Below are 23792 nucleotides of genomic sequence, written 5' to 3'. Positions count from 1 at the left end.
ACCATGACACTTCCACCTCCATGCTTCACAGTTGGTATGAGGTTCTTTTCTTGGAATGCTGTGTTTGGTTTACGCCAAACATGTCCTCTGCTGTTGTGTCCAAATAATTCAATTTTGGACTCATCTGTCCAAAGAACATTATTCCAGAAGTCCTGGTCTTTGTCAACTTTATCTCTGGCAAATGTCAGTCTGGCCTCGATGTTTCTCTTGGAAAGCAAAGGTTTCCTCCTTGCACACCTCCCATGCAAGTTAAACTTGTACAGTCTCTTTCTGATTGTAGAGGCATGTACTTCTACATCAACAGTAGCCAGATCCTGCTGTAGTTCTCGAGATGACACTTTAGGGTTTTTGGAGACCTCTTTTAGCATCTTGCGGTCTGCTCTTGGGGTGAACTTGCTGGGGCGACCAGTCCTGGGCATGTTGGCAGTTGTTTTGAAAGCCCTCCACTTGTAGACTATCTTCCGGACAGTGGAATGGCTGATTTCAAAATCTTTTGAGATCTTTTTAAATCCCTTCCCAGACTCATAGGCTGCTACAATCTTTTTTCTGAAGTCCTCTGACAGCTCTTTTGCTCTCACCATGGTGCTCACTCTCACTTCAACAGTCAGGAGCACACCAAACTAAATGTCTGAGGTTTAAATAGGGCAAGCCTCATTCAACATGCAGAGTAACGATCTACTAATTATGTGCACCTGGTGTGATATACCTGTGTGAGATCTGAGCCAATTTAAGAGGGAATACATGTGAGGGTGTCCTATCTTTTTCCTCAGTTAGAATAGGCATTTTTGTAGAATGACATTTACAGAAGATCTTGAAAAGACTTTTCTTCAGTTTTCTTTGTTTAGTTGGATTACTTTAATCTCTCTGTATTGTTGAAACGGAGATGAAATAACCTTTTATTAAAAATGTTACAAAAAACCACATGCTTTCAAAGGGTGTCCTAATTTTTTCACATGACTGTAAATGTATCCACCTGTTCATTTAATGCATTATGAGAAGCTTGGAAATCCGATATACCTTTGACCTGACGGACTTCTATGTATTGGGCAGCGTGACCACCATTACCTATTCGCTTGAACTCTATGTGAACTTGACCCACTTCACGTTGTGGATCTGCAGCGTCGATATGTACCCTACAAGGTTTTGAGAGACAATTTTTGTTTCTTATTCTATAACAAACAATGATACATGACAATCCACTGAGCAATGAAGGCTTTGCTAGCTGCTTTTCCCGATTAAGGCTACATGCACACAAATGTATGTGCTTTGTGGTCTGCAAATTGTACATCCGCAGGAAAAAAGGATGACGTCCGTATGGCATCCATTTTTTTGCGTATCCATTGTAATAATTGCCTATCCTTGTCCGCAAAACGGACAAGAATAGGACATGCTCTATTTTTTTTGCAGGGCTACAGAACGGATATACGATGCGGATAGCACACGGTGTGCTGTCAGCATTTTTTCCGGACCCATTGAAAAGAATGGGCCTACATCCTATCCGCAAAAATATGTTTGTGTGCGTGTAGCCCAAGTCCAAGATACTGAATAACAAGCTGGTTTGAATTCCTCAAGTTCTTAGTTGACTAGATACTGGAGCACACATCTTCTGACATCAAGATTGTTGAACAACTTCTCCTTTTCAGACATCGCCTGAGAAGTATTTTGCGGCGCATAAGATGACCCCCAACTTTTCCATGTAAAATATAGGGTTTGGGCTATTCTCGCCGTATAAGACTCCCCCTGCCTGCCCAGCCCTCCCTGTCTCCAAGAGGATCTTCTCCAGTCCAGGGAACGGACCATGGAAGCCAGGGCTTCAGTAGCCATGGTAACCTATCTTTCTTTTCACATTCCCAGTTTCCCACATAGGAACTACTAAGGGCTGGGAAAAGATGGTGGGTCTATTGCTGGGATCTGTGGATGGCACTGTTATGGGGATATGGGGGGGAATCAGTGGATGGCACTGTTATGGGCAGGGGAGGGGGGGGGGGATCTGTGGATGGCGCTGTTATGGGCAGGGGAGGGGGATCTGTTATGGGCAGGGGAGGGGGATCTGTTATGGGCAGGGGAGGGGGATCTGTTATGGGCAGGGGAGGGGGATCTGTGGATGGCGCTGTTATGGGGAGGGGGATCTGTGGATGACGCTGTTATGGGGAGGGGGATCTGTGGATGGCGCTGTTATGGGCAGGGGAGAGGGATCTGTGGATGGCGCTGTTATGGGCAGGGGAGGGGGATCTGTGGATGGCGCTGTTATGGGGAGGGGAGGGGGGGGTCTGTGTATGGCGCTGTTATGGGCAGGGGAGGGGGATCTGTGGGCGGCGCTGTTATGGGCAGGGGAGGGGGATCTGTGGGCGGCGCTGTTATGGGCAGGGGAGGGGGATCTGCGGGCGGCGCTGTTATGGGGAGGGGGATCTGTGGGCGGCGCTGCTATGGGGAGGGGGATCTGTGGGCGGCGCTGCTATGGGGAGGGGGATCTGTGGGCGGCGCTGTTATTGGAGTTAACTTTTACTCAGCGCATCTATATTACCTTACAATGAAGCTCCGGTAACAGGCAGAGCGGGCGGCGGCGTGACGTCACTCACGTGACGTGCCTGCTCCGCCCACTTTATGAATGAAGCAGGCAGAGCAGCGTGTCACGCCAGTAAGTGAGGTTACGCCGCCCGATCTGCCTGTTACTTGAGCTTCATTGTAAGGTAAAATAAAGATGTGCCGATTTAAAGTAAACCGCCTGCTTAGCAACAAATCTGCGATTATTCGATAACTGGATTCGTCGATAATGAATACCGTTATATAGCGAATATCAGCGATAGTCGATTAATCGTTGCAGCACTAGAGTGTGTGTCTGTGTGTGTATATATATATATATATATATATATATATATATATATATATATATATATATATATTTTATATACACACACATTTAGTTTTTTTTTAACAACGGAACTATGGTGAACGGATGCTACTGTATGGCATCAGTCTGAGGCATCTGTTAGGGTATACGTTAAACAGATGGCAAAAACATAATGTGAACCCACCCAAAGTTTTGCGCAATTGCTTGGAATTATGTTTAAAGGGGTTTTGCAGTTTGTTTAAACTGATTAGATCATCAGCATCTGATCGGCGGGGGTCCGACACCTGGGACCCCCGCCGATCAACTGGTTGAGAAGGCAGCGGTGCTGGCAGTAGTGCCGCAGCCTTCTCAAACAGCTGATCGGAGGGGGTCCTGGGTGTTGGACCCCCGCCGATCAAATGCTGATGATCTATCCAGAGGATACATCATCAGTTTAAACAAACTGCAGAACCCATTTAATAAAGAACATTATTTTGACAATAAAGTGCTTTTACCATGAATCATTTGTATACCAAAAGGCCATAGTAGAAAGCTATTTCTATTAGGAGCTGCTGAGAGTATACCAGTTCACCAACACTCAGCTCATAAGATGGATGTGCACATTGTGGTACTTTATGAACATAGGCACCATAGCAAAAAGTGAAGGTCTTAACTCTTCGCTGGATTGTTTGTATAACACTATGTAAATGGCAAAAACTTATCAAATTTCTATCATTTATACAATAAACCTACATGTAATGGTAGGACAAACCCTTTTAGTTTCTATCACCAGTACAAACTGTGGGAAGAATACCTCCACCGCCACTAGAAGATTAGTTACTCACCTTTGCACTTTCCAGATCACTTATTTCATTCTGGAGTGTCACCATTTCTGATGACATAGTTTCATGAGCACGCTCAGACATAATGCGAAGCTCCTCTGATTTGTTAGCAAGCAGCTCAATCTGGTGGTCAAGTTTGTGCTTTAGTTGTTTCTCACTTAATCTTGCTTCATCCAATTCAGCTTTCAGCTTCTCTATCTGGGTAGAAAAAATTAAGACACAATAAAAAACTGAAACTACACATACACAAATTGAAGGTCACTGTATTAGTGAGGGGTAAAGTTTGGACAGGCATCTTAGCCAGTTTTTATGTTTTTTTCCCTCTCCATGACAGATGCACAAAACTCCTGAAGCCACCTCATCTGTAGAGAGGAATCTGAAGAGGAATGGTTTTAACTCCATCAGCCACAGAAATGACATCTCGTCCATAGCCCAGGCAAGAAAACTGGTAAAGGTTGGCTGAAGCAGGATTTTTCAGACGAGCAGCATCATGTGACTCCGAGAGTCCAACTCACGCAACCTAGGAACGTTAAAGTATACCACAAACTCTCTCATGCGGGTGCATTAAGGAGGTTGTCTGCTTTTGTAAAAGTGATGACCTATCCTTGAGTATTATGTACCCATGTACTAAGCCAAGATTAGCTGAGTGGAGCGGGCTCCTGCCTGCTCCGCTAAGCTAAAAGAACTGCATGTCAGCTATTAGCTTAGTGGAACAGGCTTTACTAATCCTGGCATAGTACATGGGTACAGGTTATTCATGTGCTATGCCAAAGTTAGTAATCCTCCATTAATAAATTTCACACTCCGTACACCACTGAGCGGTCAGCGGTGTACGGAGAACTGAGATTTAAGAGCACAGTGAAGGTTGCACTTTAGGGAGGTAAAAACGAAGAAAATTACAAAATTGATTAATAAAGTATATTAGAAATAGTTATTTTAGGGCATTATGGACATCATATAAAAAAAATTGTTACAAAGGTTTAGTTACTCTTTAACGTTGAACCTCCATGTGCCTCATATCAACGGTGACACCATAATTAACCCCATGTTGTCCATTACATGTCCAGGTTCACGAGGGACCACTTAACGTTATTTCTCATGACAGAAAGACTATGTAGCAGACTGACATTAGCGATGTGCTAATGTCAGCAGTACATAACTGTATGCTTTATAACTGACTGCCACCGTTCCCTTTAAATAAAGACTTTTACAATATGCTAATGAGCCTCTAAGGTGTTGCTTCAGCACCTAGAACAGGCATCCTCAAACTGCTGCCATCCAGCTATTGCAAAACTACAACTCCCACAATGCCCTGCTGTAGGCTGATACCTGTAGGCTATTCGGGCATGCTGGGAGTTGTAGTTTTACAACAGCTGGAAGGCCGCAGTTTGAGGATGTCTGACCTAGAAGCTCGGTCTACGCACCCTTTGGCATGCCCAGGTCCAGTTGATTGACTTTCGAGTTCTCCTCATAGTCCCGTAAATCCCGCGCCTGCGTCATCCCGTTTAGTATTCGGTGCAGGCACAGCGAGTGAAGCATGCGCTCCTGCTGCTGGCTTCCTCACTGCGCCTGGCCTAATAGCGCCTAGAGGCACATTAGCATATTTTAAAGTCTTTATTGTAAAGAGAACGGCGGCAGGCAGGGAGTTATAAAGCACACTGTTATGTACTGCTGACATTAGTACATCGCTAATGTCAGTCAGCTACATAACGTAATTTCTCATGACAGAAACCCTTTAATGTGAGGCACATGGAGGTACTAAAGTAAGACTATGTGCCTCACATTAATACAGGCATACAGCATGAAGTACATACCTGTAAAACAGCAGGAAGCTTCTCCTGCAGCAAGATCCTCCTGGATGTTGTAGGATAAAGTACTTGTGATGAGGTCATCACCAGTGACCAGTAACAAGTGGATGTTACTGGTGACATTGAGATGACATCACCCCAGGTCCTATATCCCATGAGCATCCAGCATCACGAGGGCACCGGTGAGTGTCTCTCTCTCCTCCTCCTCCTGGGATAAACTACTAAGTCACCGCATGGCCGGTTTGTTACCTGGGCTTGTGGGAGAGGAACAAGTAAGATTTGTGCCAGGTAGAGAGGGTAGGCATAATATCAGCCGGGTGGTAAACGCGGTCTGTTATGCCAGGAAGAAAAACATGCCTTTAGTCTATTGGGGACCGATGCCGAAAACGCATTACTAGCGTTTGGTTTCCCAGCAGAATTCATAGCAGCCATCTTCTCCTTGTACTCAGCTCCCACAGCCCGCATTATGGTAAATGGCTCCCTATCTGACCCTTTTATTATTAGGAATGGTACTAGGCAGGGCTGCCCTCTCTCCCCAACTCTTTTCATATTAGTCCTCGAAACCTTACTGTTGAAATTTAGACAAGATTCTGATATCAAAGGAATCCAACTAAGTGCAGACACACACAAGATGGCGGCCTTTGCCGACGATTTGCTACTTATGATCACCAACCCTAATGAAGGCATGACACGGATATTAGATACCTTCAGACCCTTTGGAGAGATCTCCAAATTTTAAATTAATCTTGAGAAATCCGAGGCCATAGGAGTTTCATTAACCCCCACCCAACTGAGACTGATTAAAAATATATATTCCCATTCAAATGGCCCACCACAGCGATAAAATATCTGGCAGTTTTGATATCGTCCAATCCTGCCCACATGTTTCGTCTAAACTACTCTCCCCTAATAGCAAAAGTTCAAACATTCTTGAATAAATCCTTGACCCCTAGGATTTCCTGGATAGGTAGGAAAAATTTGTTAACTTCATACATTTCTAGATAAGTTGAGGTCCATTATGAGAAAATACCTATGGGCCAATAAGAAAGCCAGACTACCTTATTCCCTACTTACACGAAAGAGGAAACAAGGGGGAAGAATCTCACTACCGGATATATATGCATATGTCCAGGCTATACATTTAGAGAGATGGTTAGCTTTAGCCAGGCAGAGTCATGCACCCCTGCATGTGCACATGGAAAGAGCAGTGCTATGGAAACAGGGTGAACAGATTGGGCGATCTCTCGAGGTTGTCCACCTCCTCTGATTATTACAGATCCCTCCGAGGTGAATCGCCGAGAGTTGGTACTGATATACAAAGATGGGATTTTAAGGTTACGTGCAGGAGGTTTAAGTCATCCAAACACCTTCCAATGACGGACCCCTCATAGGTGGAGACCATGGTCTTATTACCAAGATCACCACCTAAGAGCCTTTCACTGATATATAGAACGATCTTAGAGAAAAGAGATGATACACCTCCCTCTTACTTGACAGACTGGGAAAGGGAACTAGGTATAAGTTTGGAAGAATCTAGTAGATCCTTCATACTGTCACACTCACATGGATTCTCCAGAAGCGTGAGGGTGCAAGAGAATTCACTTAAAACTCTTACTAGATGGTATCGTCTGGAGGGTACAGGCAGCCTATCTCACATCTGGTGGTCCTGCACAAAAATCAGGCAGTTTTGGGGTACCGTTGAGGACATCATTAATAGGATATGCCCAGGTCACTTAACACGCACTGCCCCACTAGTATTTATATGGAAGCCCGAAGGCAACTTCACTTCCCATAAAAATAACTTAGACACATATGATTATGGCTGCCAAGCTACTCATCCCAGCGCTGTGGACATCTCCCGATCCGCCAAGCGTATGCTTGTGGTACGAGAATATGAATCACCTGTGCAGAATGGAGGAGTTGTCAAGTTGGGAGACCCATAACAGGCAAGGTTTCTTAAACACTTGGCAACCATGGTTGACACATATCGAAACACAGCAGAGGAAGGACACTCACTCCGATCAAAGTGTTCAGGGACCCCCTGACTAGAAATTAGGCTTTAAGGGTATGCTGGAAGCTTGGGAACAGACAAGTTAGGGACCAAACTGCTCTTCCCTACTACAACATTCTGTTGGTATCTGAACAGGTGAATGTTGTGCAAGCAGCGTTCAGGTGTCCGTCTGCTGAGCGGAGGCTGAACACTGCCAGACTGATGCATTCTGAGCGGATCCGCTTCCACTCAGAATGCATTAGTGCTGGACGGATGCGTTCGGAGCCGCTTGTGAGCCCCTTCAAACGGAGCTCACAAGCGGACACCCGAACACTAGTGTAAAAGTAGCCTAATCCGTTCAGTTTGCATCAGGATGTCTTCAGTTCAGTCGTTTTGACTGATCAGGCAAAAGAGAAAACCGCAGCATGCTACGGTTTTCTCTCCGGCGGAAAAAACTGAAGACATGCCTGAACGCCGGCATGCGCAGATCGGTAAAAATGTGAAAAAATGTACAAGACGGATCCGTCGTTCCGCATGACAAGCGGAGAGACGGATTCGTCCTTGCAATGCATTTGTGAGACGGATCCGCATCCGGATCCGTCTCACAAATGCTTTCAGTCAGCGGCAGATCGGCGGATCCGGCGGCCAGTTCCGACAATGGAATTGCCGCCGGATCACACTGCCGCAAGTGTGAAAGTAGCCTTAGTACTCCATAGAAGTGGGGTACTCCCTGAAGCAACCAATTATGCAGAGGCCCGGATGATCGGGGCACTAGTCACACTGAGTGGTGGTGTCCTTCCGTATCCCCCTCCTGTGACACACCATCTTTTTACGGTCCATCCCTTCTTTCCAGTATGGGGGACCACACCTGGAAAATGTTGGCCAGGGATGTACCTCCAGTTCCCAAGGTACTCCGGCATGCTCTTTCCCGGTCAGAAAAGATAGAACTGAAGGAATTTCCCTGTGTTGCCAGCGCTCCGGGACAGCACAAAAGAGTTGTACAAGGCAACCTGTACCAAGTAGGCCGCAACTTTTTTGTACCATGCCCGGGTTTTGCGCGTGGCATTATATGGCTTGAGGACTTGATCAGATAGATCAACTCCTCCCATATACAGATTGTAGTTGACAATTGGGCTTGAGGACCGTTGCCGCGGTACCTCACACAGGGACAGGGGTGATGCCGTTACTGTGAATTGTGGACAGTACAAAGTCTAGTCGCCATTTAGCAATTCTAAGTCGCATTGGCGACCATTTCGGTCACCATCTGGAGCCCTGTGGGCATATGCCTCCTTGGCCGAGAACATCCGGAGGGCCATAGGGGAGTGTGTGTGTGTGTGTGTGCGTGAAAAACTTTATTTAGTGTGCGTGGGGGCACGGGTGTTCACCTAAACCTAACAGAAAAAAAAATAAAAAAAAATATATATATATATATATATATATATATATATATATATATATATATATATATATATATATATATATATATATATAGCTGCACAGTGGGTTCAATTAGTAGAAGGGTGCACGGCCCAAAGGATAAGCAGTCCTTGTATACAAAATATCAAAAAAAGGCAGCACTCCAAGGATTAAATGAAAAAACAAAGGCTCTAGTGCTGAGCCGAAACGTTGCGCTGCCCACATGGGTGAATAAAAGGCGATTGTTTTTTCATTTAACCCTTGGAGTGCTATATATATATATATATATATATATATATATATATATATATATATATATATATATATATATATATATATATATATGAAAAACAACAAGCGGCACCACCCTCCAGATATAGCGTAAAAAATGGGTGCAAAATTCAAGTACGGCAGCAGGTGCTTACCCAGTGATAGAGATGCAAAAATTGGACTGCACTCCGAGCAATTCTTTGAAAAAAAAATCTGTGTTTATTCACCCATCAATGGCAAAGCGACGTTTCGGCTCCAACTGAGCCTTTCTCAAGCCTTGGCCGGCCGGAGAAAGGCTCAGTTGGAGCCGAAACGTCGCTTTGCCATTGATGGGTGAATAAACACAGATTTTTTCAAAGAATTGCTCGGAGTGCAGTCCAATTTTTGCATATATATATATATATATATATATATATACAGTGGAGGAAATAATTATTTGACCCCTCACTGATTTTGTAAGTTTGTCCAATGACAAAGAAATGAAAAGTCTCAGAACAGTATCATTTCAATGGTAGGTTTATTGTAACAGTGGCAGATAGCACATCAAAAGGAAAATCGAATAAATAACTTTAAATAAAAGATAGCAACTGATTTGCATTTCATTGAGTGAAATAAGTATTTGAACCCCTACCAACCATTAAGAGTTCTGGCTCCCACAGAGTGGTTAGACACTTCTACTCAATTAGTCACCCTCATTAAGGACACCTGTCTTAACTAGTCACCTGTATAAAAGACACCTGTCCACAGAATCAATCAATCAAGCAGACTCCAAACTCTCCAACATGGGAAAGACCAAAGAGCTGTCCAAGGATGTCAGAGACAAAATTGTAGACCTGCACAAGGCTGGAATGGGCTACAAAACCATTAGCAAGAAGCTGGGAGAGAAGGTGACAACTGTTGGTGCGATTGTTCGAAAATGGAAGGAGCACAAAATGACCATCAATCGACCTCGCTCTGGGGCTCCACGCAAGATCTCACCTCGTGGGGTGTCAATGGTTCTGAGAAAGGTGAAAAAGCATCCTAGAACTACACGGGAGGAGTTAGTTAATGACCTCAAATTAGCAGGGACCACAGTCACCAAGAAAACCATTGGAAACACATTACACCGCAATGGATTAAAATCCTGCAGGGCTCGCAAGGTCCCCCTGCTCAGGAAGGCACATGTGCAGGCCCGTCTGAAGTTTGCCAATGAACACCTGAATGATTCAGAGAGTGACTGGGAGAAGGTGCTGTGGTCTGATGAGACCAAAATAGAGCTCTTTGGCATTAACTCAACTCGCTGTGTTTGGAGGAAGAAAAATGCTGCCTATGACCCCCAAAACACCGTCCCCACCGTCAAGCATGGGGGTGGAAACATTTTGCTTTGGGGGTGTTTTTCTGCTAAGGGCACAGGACAACTTATTCGCATAAACGGGAAAATGGACGGAGCCATGTATCGTGAAATCCTGAGCGACAACCTCCTTCCCTCTGCCAGGAAACTGAAAATGGGTCGTGGATGGGTGTTCCAGCACGACAATGACCCAAAACATACAGCAAAGGCAACAAAGGAGTGGCTCAAGAAGAAGCACATTAAGGTCATGGAGTGGCCTAGTCAGTCTCCGGACCTTAATCCAATCGAAAACCTATGGAGGGAGCTCAAGCTCAGAGTTGCACAGAGACAGCCTCGAAACCTTAGGGATTTAGAGATGATCTGCAAAGAGGAGTGGACCAACATTCCTCCTAAAATGTGCGCAAACTTGGTCATCAATTACAAGAAACGTTTGACCTCTGTGCTTGCAAACAAGGGTTTTTCCACCAAGTATTAAGTCTTTTTTTGTTAGAGGGTTCAAATACTTATTTCACTCAATGAAATGCAAATCAGTTGCTATCTTTTATTTAAAGTTATTTTTTCGATTTTCCTTTTGATGTGCTATCTGCCACTGTTACAATAAACCTACCATTGAAATGATACTGTTCTGAGACTTTTCATTTCTTTGTCATTGGACAAACTTACAAAATCAGTGAGGGGTCAAATAATTATTTCCTCCACTGTATATATATATATATATATGATTCAAACTCGCTGATCTGCCGTCCGAAGGTGATTAGCGGTGGGGTGGGCAATGCGCTAACAGTGGCCAGACGCCACAGTCAGCGTACGCAAAAAAAAAAAAAAAATATATATATATATATATATATATATATATATATATATATATATATATATATATATATATATATATATATAATAATATTTTTAAACACACACACACCTGCGCCCCCAGTTGGGGGGGGCAAGCTGCAGCACCCCTGGGAGTTCGAAAGTCATGGTGATGCAACAGTCAAATTATTATAATTTTTCCTGAACTTTCCTTGAATGTCCCTGCCTAACCTAACCCTTCCCTAAAGTACCTTTTAGTGCCAGATGGCAGGGTCAGAAGGGGGGGTGCTGGCTCAGGAGATCAGACGCAGGCTGCTCTCTCTCTCTTCACTCCCAGATGCAGAATGGAGGAAGAAAAGAGAGCTGGGGGGAGTTAACCCCCGCCCACCCCTGCAGCCAATAGGAAGCGATCCTGTGAGGTCATGTCACCATCACCTCACAGGATCTAAGGATGGTGATGGGTGGTGTATTAAGAAGGTTTGTACACAAACATAGAAGAGGATTCTTTACGGTAAGAGCAGTGGGACTATGGAACTCTCTGCCTGAGGAGGTGGTGATGGTGAGTACAATAAAGGAATTCAAGAGGGACCTGGCTGTATTTCTGGAGCGTAATAATATTACAGGCTATAGCTACTAGAGAGGGATCGTTGATCCAGGGATTTATTCTGATTGCCTGATTGGAGTCGGGAAGGAATTTTTTATTCCCCTAAAGTGAGGAAAATTGGCTTCTACCTCACATGTTTTTTTTTTTTTGCCTTCCTCTGGATCAACTTGCAGGATGACAGGCCGAACTGGATGGACAAATGTCTTTTTTTTGGCCTTATGTACTATGTCACTATGAGTAGGATATTTACATTGTCCCTGCTAAGCTTACCATGGCAGTCCTGGAAGGCTTCAGCAAAGTCCTGTCTGTCATGGTAACCAATCTGATCCCTGCGATTTCACTGAGGGGGCTCTGATCAGAAGGCAGAAGGAGCCACATCCATTTGCCTTACCTCACAGGTGCCCGATTGGTGTTAATCTTGGCAACTAAGGGGTTAAACGTGGTTCAACAGGATCACTGTTCCCAGTCATTCCGTCCGGGTGCTTGTTTTAGGATACAGCCAACACCTGCCACTTATGGAGTGGGCTTACTGCAGCAGTCCGCCCCACACATTCCCACAACCGCAGTGATGTACGGGTACGTCACTGTGGTTGAAGGGGTTAATCTGAGATGCCCAACCTGCGGCCATCCAGCTGTTGCAAAACTACAACTCCCAGCATGCCTGGACAGCCTACAAGCAGGGCATTGTGGGAGTTGCAGTTTTACAACAGCTGGAGGGCTGCAGGTTGGGCATCCCTGGTTTAAGTTATTTAACCACAACACCACTGATCTTACTACGAATATGGCTACCACTTCTGTGGCAAGGAGAGCCACCACAGATTCCTTTTTCAGTAACCCATAAGTTTTCCAATCCGGTGGATATTTAAGCTGGGACTAAACTACAAACTGAATATTTGTCTTTTTACTACTTTGGGTACGTCAATTTTTTTACATTTCTTTCCTTAAATTTGTATTAAACAATAGCCTCCTATCACATAAAAGATAGTTCAAGTCTGCTGGACTTCAGCTACCACCTGATAACAATAAGGAGTCCATATCCTCAGATTTTTTAGTTTTGTTTCTTCAGATGAACATGCGTTGCAATAAATACTGATTTAAGTGCACAGTGTACGGATGTGTAATGAGTGCCAAACTCCCGGACATGTTGTGCATCAGCGCACATAATATATCAGTAAGTGCCCATTTTAGAAGCCGTCAGAGCCCATATGATGTCACTAAAATACCACGGTAGTTAAGAAACTGCGATATCGCCATATTGCAGTTTCTTAATACCACAGTATATCAAAGATACTGGCTTATCGCCCCAACCCTACGTCCCCTATATCCATTGAACAAAGCAAAAATCTGGTAAAGGTCCTGCACCGTAAAGAGTTTAGCAATTCTTGTTTATTACAAATGTTAAAAGGGTCATTCCCATCACACCTATTGATGACATACGGCCATCACTTTCGAAAGAGTAGAGAGCTCACTACCGTGGCTCACTGATCCTCACAATGGCTATGCTACTGCTGCCCATTCACAGTATTTTCCTGCACACCAGCAGTAACGTTCACCCATTGTGCAGCATTGTTCCATTCAAGTCAACGGGGCAGTGCTGCACGTCCTTCCACAGGCAACGCAGAGCTAAAGAAGCCTCCCTTTGAACATAATGTGATGCCACAGCCGAATGATATGCCATGACACTGTGTTAGAAGGGTAACACTTAATAAAAAGGCAAAATAATTAAATACCTTATCTTTCAGTTCACTCATTTCACGATTATGATTCCACTCTAGTTGATCCTGTAACTGTTCAAGCCAAGCCTTCTGCTGCTGCTTTATATTTTCACATTCTGACGTTAAACTTTCTAGCATCCGATTTTTAAGTTCAACTTCCCGTTGGAGAGAATATTTTTCTTGTTCCAAGTTCTAAAATTCATTATAATAAAAAATAAATATAAATAAATATTATATACATCTATATCTATCATTATGCAGAGACATAAGCCAACTGGCTCAAATAAACATTACATGAAAGATGCTGCGTTACATACCTCAATGGTGCCAGTCATTTCATTGCGTTGCTCCTCCAACTGATTTTGTAAGTCGCTTTGACTTTCCAACAGTTGAAGCCCATACTGTGCGGCCCTGTCCCTCTCCTCTTCCGCCTCTTTTAACTGACTCCGCAGTTTTAAGATAGCGTCCATTGTGTCAGATCCCTAATAAAATAAAGACAATTTGAAGGGGTTGTCTGACGATCAAATACTTGGACAAACCCCTCAACTGACAAAAAAAAAAAAGAAAGAAAGGAAAAGATAAATGATTAGACTTTATACTTGCCTCTTTCTTCAGTGCTTTTCTCTTAGGCTACTTTCACACTAGCGTTTTGGCTTTCCATTTAAGAGATCCGTTCAAGGCTCTCAGAAGCGGTTCAAAACGGATCAGTTTTGCCCTAATGCATTCTGAATGGAAAAGGATCTGCTCAGAATGCATCAGTTTGACTCCTTTCCGCCTCCATTCCGCTCTGCGTGCAGAGTTTTTCTGTCAGCCATGTGGTGCGGAGACAAACGGATCCGTCCTGGCACACAATTTAAGTAAATTGGGATGGATCTGTTTTCTTTGACACAATAGAAAATTGATCTGTCCCCCATTGACTATCAATGGTGTTCAAGACGGATCAGTCATGGCTATAGAAGACATAATACAACCGGATCCATTCACGACAGATAAATGCGGTTGTATTTATAATGGAAGCGATTTTTTTGCAGATACGGTACATGACGGATCCTCAAAAAACGCTAATGTGAAAGTAGCCTTAGACGCCAGTCAGGCCCTCCTGCTGCTGGTTTACAAACTGCAGAGGTGAGCTGCCAATATACAGCACATGACTGCTGCAGCCAATTAGTGTCCTCGCCAGTTGAAAACATTAGCAGTAATCACATACCGTATATATGTGTAGACAGAGACATGCTGATGTACACCAAGTGACCATTGCAGCCAAACACTCATCAGTGGTATGCCACCACGAAACTGCTGCAGTCTGTAAACAGCAGCAAGAAGACTGGACCAGTGGTGCAGGGAATAGCACTGCAGAAGCGTATTCTCTGATCTGTTAGAAAGGTACATGTATCTGTAGTGAATGTAATTATCTTAGCAATGTCTGTACTTGTGAGCCATCTCCTCCCTTCTGCTTCTCAGCTGTGTCATGTGACCAGCCATCAGACCCTCCAGCAGACACAGCATCTTTGTGTGGACAGGAAGTCAATTTCTCTACGTATTCCTATGGGAGCATCAAAGTCAGTCTCATAGGAATGAATAGAGAAGTTACTGACGTCCTGTCAGATGAGAATCAAGAGGGAGGTTATAACTCACAAATACAGTCACTGGTAAGAGGATTTCCTTTACTACAGTTTACATAATGTACCTTTCTAACAGGTCACCAAATAAAAATATTTATAGGAGTGCTTCAACAAAACATTTTTTATTAGCCAGGTCTGAGATTTATTTAAACAGTCAAAAGTTTAGTACATACAAGCCCAAAATTTAGTCACATTACTAAAAGCATAATTTTCTATAACATTTTGGTCTTACAGAAGTCCAGACTTGTGGACATTTTTATAGACCAAACAGACCCTCTTCACAGTGTCACAACTGTTGAGAAACTAATACTTACCAGCCCACCACTTCTACTGTCGCTTCTCAGGTCTCCACTGGCCTCTTCAACACACAAAGTAACTGCTGAGACAATCACTGAGCAAGGATGGTCACTGCTGCATCAGTGATTGGCTGAGCAGTGCGCAGTAATTTATTTTAGGTCTTGTGAGCCCAGGATTTATTTATTTATTCCATGAACCTTTAAAAAAAAAAAAAAAAAAAAAAAAAGAATTACAAACCAGACAACCCATTTAAAGTGGCTTTCTGATATTGGAGAGGATTCTTGAAAACTCCTTTATTTTACAGGAAAGCAAAAAAAATAATAATAATAAATAAATAAATGCAGCACCAAAGACAATTTCCAGTGCCTTGGCCTAATGAAATGTTACCCTATTTACTGTTTCGATACCAAAATATTGATTCGGTTTCGATACCATAAAAAAGCATTGCGATATGCAAAAAAAAAAAAAAAAAATCTGCGTGCATTCCGCATTTTATGGAACGTCCGGCCCATAATCGAACAGTCCTATCCTATTTTTTGGGGGGACATGGTGACTACAAAAAAAAAAAACGCATAGGAGTTTTATATTTTAATAGTTTAGACTTTTCGGACGTCGTGGCGATATGTAATATTTTAATTATTTATTGTTTATATTTTTATTTAATAACCATTTTCCCCTTAGGGGCTCGAACCTAGGATATTTTAATCCCTTATCCTATTCACCATGATTCAGATCTATTAGGGTGAATAGGACTTCACATTCTCCTTGCTCTCCTGTGCTTTGTGCACATGGCAGCAAAGAGATTACCAAGGCAGCCAGGGCTTCAGTAGCATCCTGGCAGCCATGGTAACCGATCGGAGCCCCAGGATTACACTGCTGGGGCTCCGATCAGAAGCTGCCACTGCCGCTAATGAGAGGAAGTGAAAGGACTCTGTGACCACTGCCACCAATGATTTTAATAGTAAAGAAGGAATTGCGCTGCAGGAGAGAGTTCTTGTATTCACGTCAAATGATATTGGTATTCTTTTTAGTATATGAAAATCCTCAGTCAAAAGGGTCCATCTATGCACATCAACCACGGCTATGGTGTGGAAATCTGAAAAAAATAGAAACCGCACTATGGTGTAGTAACTTCTCAAAGAAGGTGTCCCCTATAAACAGGTTGTACTCACAAAACTCCAGTGATATTGTGCGTAACCAGCAGGCTCAACGATGTCATCCACCAGAGAAATTCACAATTCTGTGAAACCGCAAGGGCCTCACCGCCTATGTAAACGTCCTATTCTTGTCAGTTTTGCGGACACGTATAGGACATTTCTTTATGTTGCGTTTTCTTCCAGCAAAGCATACAGCAACCTTCAATCTCCTTTTACTGCGAGTTTCCTTTTGCTGGACCGTGTGCTGCTGAGGGAACACGGAGAGCGCTGTCAGCAAAATAGATGCCGATACCGATAACATTCAAAATCCTGAATATCGGCCGATGATATCGGTAAAACCGATAATCGGTTGATCCCTAGTTACAAGGCTTAGAAGTTTAGAAGCAAATCTTGAATTTTTTTGAAATGTTCAAAAACCCAATTTTTAAAAGGGGTTCTGCACTTTGTTTTAACTGATGATCTATCCTATGGATAGATTATCAGCTTCTGAACGGTAGGGATCAGACACCCCCGCCGATCAGCTGTTTGAGAAGGAAGTTGTGCTCCAGCAGCGCCACGGCCTTCTCACTGTTTACCGCAGGCCCATTGACGTCACAACAAGTATCAACTGGCCTGGACGGGGCTAAGCTCTGTTCACTTGAATGGAGCTTACCCCCGCCCACGCTAGTTGGGCCTTCGGTAAACAGTGAGAAGGCTGCGGTGCTACTGGAGCCTTCTCAAACAGCTGATCGGCAGGGGTCCCGGGTGTCGGACCCCTGCAATCAGAAGCTAATGATCTATCCAGAGGATAGAACATCAGTTAAAACAAAGTGAAGAACCCCTTTAACCGCTACAGGACCGCCGTACGCAGGATTGCGTCCTGCCGGCGGCCCTGCTCTTCTGGGTGGACGCATATACGCGCACTCACAGGAACGGAAGGTAAGCGAGTGGATCTCCAGCCTGCCAGCGGCGATCGCTCGCTGGCAGGCTGGAGATGTGATTTTTTTTAACCCCTAACAGGTATATTAGACGCTGTTTTGATAACAGCGTCTAATATACCTGCTACCTGGTCCTCTGGTGGTCCCTTTTGTTTGGATCGACCACCAGAGGACTCAGGCAGCTCACTAAAGTAGCGCCAAACACCACTACACTACCCTACACCCCCCCCTGTCACTTATTAACCCTTTATGAACCACGATCACCCCATACAGACTCCCTGATCACCCCCCGGTCAGGCTCCATTCAGACGTCCGTATGATTTTTACGGATCCACGGATACATGGATCGGATCCGCAAAACACATACGGACGTCTGAATGCAGCCTTACAGGGGGGTGATCAATGACAAGGGGGTGATCACCCATATAAGACTTCCTGATCACCCCCTGTCATTGATCACCCCCCTGTCATTGATCACCCCCTGTCATTGATCACCCCCCGGTAAGGCTCCATTCAGACGTCCGTATGATTTTTACGGATCCCTGGATACATGGATCGGATCCGCAAAACACATGCGGACGTCTGAATGGAGCCTTACAGGGGGGTGATTAATGACAGGGGGGTGATCACCTCATATACACTCCCTGATCACCCCCGTCATTGATCACCCCCCTGTAAGGCTCCATTCAGACGTCCGTATGTGTTTTGCGGATCCGATCCATGTATCCGTGGATCCGTAAAAATCATACGGACGTCTGAAAGGAGCCTTACAGGGGGGTGATCAATGACAGGGGGGTGATCAATGACAGGGGGTGATCAGGGAGTGTATATGAGGTGATCTCCCCCCTGTCATTGATCACCCCCTTTCCCTGTCATTGATCACCCCCTGTCATTGATCACCCCCCTGTAAGGCTCCATTCAGACATTTTTTTGGCCCAAGTTAGCGGAAATATTTATTTTTTATTTATTTTTTCTTACAAAGTCTCATATTCCACTAACTTGTGTCAAAAAATAAAATCTCACATGAACTCACCATACCCCTCACGGAATCCAAATGCGTAACATTTTTTAGACATTTATATTCCTGACTTCTTCTCACGCTTTAGGGCCCCTAAAAAGCCAGGGCAGTATAAATACCCCACATGTGAGCCCATTTCGGAAAGAAGACACCCCAAGGTATTCCGTGAGGGGCATATTGAGTCCATGAAAGATTGACATTTTTGTCCCAAGTTAGCGGAAAGTGAGACTTTGTGAGAGAAAAAAAAAAAAAAAATATCAATTTCCGCTAACTAAAAAATTTCTATGAACTCGCCATGCCACTCATTGAATACCTTGGGGTGTCTTCTTTCCAAAGTGGGGTCACATGTGGGGTATTTATACTGCCTTGGCTTTTTAGGGGCCCTAAAGCGTGAGAAGAAGTCTGGGATCCAAATGTCTAAAAATGCCCTCCTAAAAGGAATTTGGCCCGCTTTGCGCATCTAGTCTACAAAAAAGTGTCACACATGTGGTATCGCGTACTCAGGAGAAGCTGGGGAATGTGTTTTGGGGTGTCATTTTACATATACCCATGCTGGGTGAGATAAATATCTTGGTCAAATGCCAACTTTGTATAAAAAAAAAAATGGGAAAAGTTGTCTTTTGCCGAGATATTTCTCACCCAGCATGGGTATATGTAAAATGACACCCCAAAACACATTCCCCAACTTCTCCTGAGTACGGCGATACCACATGTGTGACACTTTTTTGCAGCCTAGGTGGGCAAAGGGACCCACATTCCAAAGTGCACCTTTCGGATTTCACCGGTCATTTTTTTACAGATTTTGATTGCAAACTTCTTCTCACACATCTGGGCCCCTAGAATGCCAGGGCAGTATAACTACCCCACAAGTAACCCCATTTTGGAAAGAAGACACCCCAAGGTATTTTGTGATGGGCATAGTGAGTTCATGGAAGTTTTTATTTTTTGTCACAAGTTAGTGGAATATGAGACTTTGTAAGAAAAGAAAAAAAAATCATCATTTTCCGCTAACTTGTGACAAAAAATAAAAAGTTCTATGAACTCACTATGCCCATCAGTGAATACCTTAGGGTGTCTACTTTCTGAAATGGGGTCATTTGTGGGGTGTTTCTACTGTCTTGGCATTGTAGAACCTCAGGAAACATGACAGGTGCTCAGAAAGTCAGAGCTGCTTCAAAAAGCGGAAATTCAAATTTTTGTACCATAGTTTGTAAACGCTATAACTTTTACCCAAACCATTTTTTTTTTTTTACCCAAACATTTTCTTTTTATCAAAGACATGTAGAACAATAAATTTTGTGAAAAATTTATATATGGATGTCGTTTTTTTTGCAAAATTTTACAACTGAAAGTGAAAAATGTCATTTTTTTGCAAAAAAATCGTTAAATTTTGATTAATAACTAATAAAGTAAAAATGTCAGCAGCAATGAAATACCACCAAATGAAAGCTCTATTAGTGAGAAGAAAAGGAGGTAAAATTCATTTGGGTGGTAAGTTGCATGACCGAGCAATAAACGGTGAAAGGAGTGTAGTGCAGAAGTGTAAAAAGTGGCCTGGTCATTAAGGGGGTTTCAGCTAGCGGGGTTGAAGTGGTTAAGGACCAGTTCGGGTCTGAAGTCACTTTTTGAGGCTAACATAATAGAAACCACCCAAAAATGACCCCATTTTAGAAACTACACCCCTCAAGGTATTCAAAACTGATTTTACAAACTTTGTTAACCCTTTAGGTGCTCCACAAGAGTTAATGGAAAATGGAGATAACATTTCTGAATTTCTATTTTTTGGCAAATTTTCCATTTTAATCAATTTTTTCCAGTGACAAAGCAAGGGTTAACAAAAAAAACAATATTTATGGCCCTGATTCTGTACCTTACAGAAACACCCCACATGTGGTCGTAAACTGCTGTACGGGCACAAGGTAACAAGAAATAGCTGTTTTGGCAGTTTTTATTTACAGCATTCATCTGACAGGTTATGATAGAGCAGGTCATTACGGATGCGGCGATACCCAATGTCTACTTTTTTTCTTTATGTACGTTTTATACAATTATTTCATTTTTGAAAAACAAAAAAAAATAATCATGTTTTAGTGTCTCCATAGTCCGAGAGCAATATATTTTTCAGTTTTTGGGCGATTATCTTCGGTAGGGTATGATTTTTGTGGGATGAGATGACGGTTTGATTGGCACTATTTTGGGGTGCGTATGACTTTTTGATCGCTTGCTATTACACTTTTTGTGATGCAAGGTGACAAAAAAAAAAAGCCTTTTTTAACGGTACTCACCTGAGGGGTTAGGTCATGGGATATTTTTATAGATCAGGTTATTATGGACGTGGCGATACCAAATATGTGTAGTGCATTTTATTTATTTATTTTATTTTTTAACAGATAAGTGTTTTTTTATTTTTACTTTTTTTCACTTTATATTTTTTTTTTTACCCAGACCCACTTGGTTCTTGAAGATCCAGTGGGTCTGATGTCTGTATAATACAGTAAACTATATAGTGTACTGTACTGTATTTTCCCTTTACACTTAGTCTGATCAGACTTTTGCCTTTAGCAGAAGTCTGATCAGCACCACGGACAGCCCGAAGCCTGTGAAGGCATCCGGTTGCCATGGTAACCATCACTTGCTGCCACAACAGAGCAGTGGGTGATGGGGAGGGAGGGGGGGGGCCCCTCGCTCTGTGATCCCGTCAAGAATTGGGGGCTGAAAAGGCACAGCAGCCCCCGATGGGAGAGGGAGGAAGCTCCCTCCCTGTTAACCTCTTCCATACAGCAGTCCCTATGGACCGTGGCATGGAAGGGGTTAAACGTCTGACAGCACAGATGTCAGCAATTTCAAGCAGAGTGTCAGCAATCGCCCGCCCGGGGGGGCGGGTTAAAAATAAAAATTTAGGTCATTTTGAAGTTTCTGATCCCATCAGAAACTTCCAAAAGCTCAGCAAACAGCCGATACGGGGGGTGGGGGAGGATTGAGCCCAGGGTGCCTGCTGATTGATTTCATCAGGCACCCAGTTCCGATCACCACCAGCCTGTGTCCTTAAGTACCAGGACCATCAGGGAGTACCTGTACGCCCCTGTGTCCGTAAGAGTTTTTTGTTTACTGATGACCTATCCTCAGGATAGGTCATCAGTATTTGATCGGTGGGGGTCTGACACCGTGGATCCCCACAGATGAGCCGTTTTGAAAAGACAACAGCACTCCTCTCTCTGCTTTTCCTAGGCCAGGGACGACACGTTCATGTGACCTAGAAGCAGCTCAGCCCCATTGGGGGGCGTGCTTGGTGAGGAAAAAGAAGGCAGAAGCACTACAGGAGCACCTGTGCCTTTGCAAAACAGCTGATCGTCGGGGGTCCCATGTGTCAGACCCCCATTGCTCAGATACTTATGAACTATTCAGAGGATGGGTCATCAGTAAAAAATATCTTGGAAAACCCTTTTAAAGAATCAATGAGCCATTTTGTTTGACAGATTATCCATAATTAGCCACGATCTGTTAGGATCTGGCTTTTTTTTTTCCTTGACAGGTCCATCTGATTTTTATTCTCACTATTCTGACCTTCAAAAAGCACCAGAAACCTGACCGAAAAAAACTAGGGCCGAGTTCACACAGTGGAGCACCAGTCATGCACATGGCCGTTGTTTTGGTCCGCATCCGAGCCACAGTTTTGCCGGCTCGGATGCACACATCCATTCACTTCAATGGGGCCGCACATATGCGTGTGCTGTCCGCATCCGTTGCTCCGTTCCGTGGCCCAGCAAAAAAATATAACCTGTCCTATTCTTGTCCGCGCAAATTGCGGAACACACACGGACGCCACTCGTGTTTTGCGGATCCGCGATTTGCAGACCGCAAAACACACAACGGTTGTGTGCATGAGGCCTCAGGCACACAGGCGTTGTGCAGCCCTTCTATGCATTGGGGTCTGCACCGCAAAAAAAATGACGCAATTTTTTTGCGGTGCGGAACCATGGAAAGAAACACCACGGAAGCACTCCGTAGTGCTTCCGGTGTTCCCGTTCCGCATCTCCGGAATTGCGGACCCATTCAAGTGAACGCATCCGTGAAGCGGGGTGCACAATGCCGGCGAACGTGCATTGCCGAACTGACGTTTGCAGTCCGCAATACGGCTACGGCCGCGTGCATGAGGCCTAAAGGAGTCGTCCGACTTCTAAGAACACCTCACCACGAGGCTGCAGACTGCATGCATATGGGCAATGTCTATTCTGTGGCAAATGACCGTGGCATGTCCACCCACCGTTCTATGGCGGCACAGCCTTGGAGCAGGTCTGAGATATATAATTATCTGGTCACATGCCCTGGACTGGTTACTGGCTGCAGTGGTCATGTAAGAACCAGAGGAGAGCACTAGAAATGTGGGAGCTGAGGAGACCGGACCCCACTGAACCTCTGTGCAGCAAGAGCCATTGGGGTATTTCAGCACATAGACCTGCTCCACACGCCCCTCAGTTATTTCAGATACATTAGTGACAGAAGCCATCACACGTAGCGCAGCATACTGCCCGCCGCCTTCTGTTCCTATACAGCCGCCTGCTTCAGCACAGAACATAAATATCCCTGCACCGGGAGTATTTATTACATACCCGCTCCACCGCGCTCTCCACCGCCCACACGTTAGCCGCTCAGTTTGAAACAGGCTTCTCCTCAGCCTCAGTGGAATCTCGCGAGAGAAGACAATTCTTCTCGCGGCTCAGAAATGAAGGCGTGGCCTCAGCGGCTGACAGTGACAGGAGAGCTGTGCGGCGCCTGGCGTTCATCACAGACCTCTACCACACTCAGGGGTCAGTACTTTCTGACGGGGCACAAGAGGAGATCCCAGCCTCGCGGCTCAGAAATAAAGGCGTGGCCTCAGCGGCTGCCAGTGACAGGAGAGCTGTGCGGCGCCTGGCGTTCATCACAGACCTCTACCGTCTGCTCTGGTTATGACCATGACAGTGCGCCAGTTCTCTCTCTCTCATAGGACATGCTCTATTTTCTTGCGGCGCTGCGGAACGGAAGATCGGGGCCGTGCTCCGGGAATGTGAATGTAGCCTTTTACAATGGATCCGCAAAACACAAAAAAAGCAATGCAATACGAATGTCACACAAATGTCATATTTTTTTCCTTTGTGGGGGCGTTTTATGCGTTCCGTATATAGT

General features: G+C 44.3%; 1 protein-coding gene across 3 annotated transcripts in view; it reads right to left on the bottom strand.

Annotated features, from left to right (window-relative positions):
- SPDL1 (spindle apparatus coiled-coil protein 1) overlaps positions 1–23375 on the bottom strand; it is a 136640-nt gene extending 113265 nt beyond the window's left edge. Inside the window, exons 1-6 of one of the 3 annotated variants that reach the window (XM_044280874.1) lie at positions 23237–23375; positions 16707–16935; positions 15552–15731; positions 13933–14097; positions 13631–13807; positions 3676–3870 (exon numbers count right to left, since the gene is read on the bottom strand). In XM_044280874.1, coding sequence (XP_044136809.1) covers positions 3676–3870; positions 13631–13807; positions 13933–14085 — 525 coding nt within the window. In that variant the 5' untranslated portion in view covers positions 14086–14097; positions 15552–15731; positions 16707–16935; positions 23237–23375. Of the gene's footprint in view, positions 1–3675; positions 3871–13630; positions 13808–13932; positions 14098–15551; positions 15732–16706; positions 16939–23236 lie in introns of all 3 variants that reach the window. The other 2 variants (XM_044280873.1, XM_044280875.1) reach the window with 2 other exon arrangements.
- Positions 23376–23792: the final 417 nt, after the last annotated feature.

Source organism: Bufo gargarizans, chromosome 2 (genome assembly GCF_014858855.1).
Source record: "Bufo gargarizans isolate SCDJY-AF-19 chromosome 2, ASM1485885v1, whole genome shotgun sequence".
Classification (NCBI taxonomy): Eukaryota; Metazoa; Chordata; class Amphibia; order Anura; family Bufonidae; genus Bufo; species Bufo gargarizans.
Note: the sequence above shows the minus strand (reverse complement) of the source record. Positions and strands in the feature narration are given on the sequence as shown.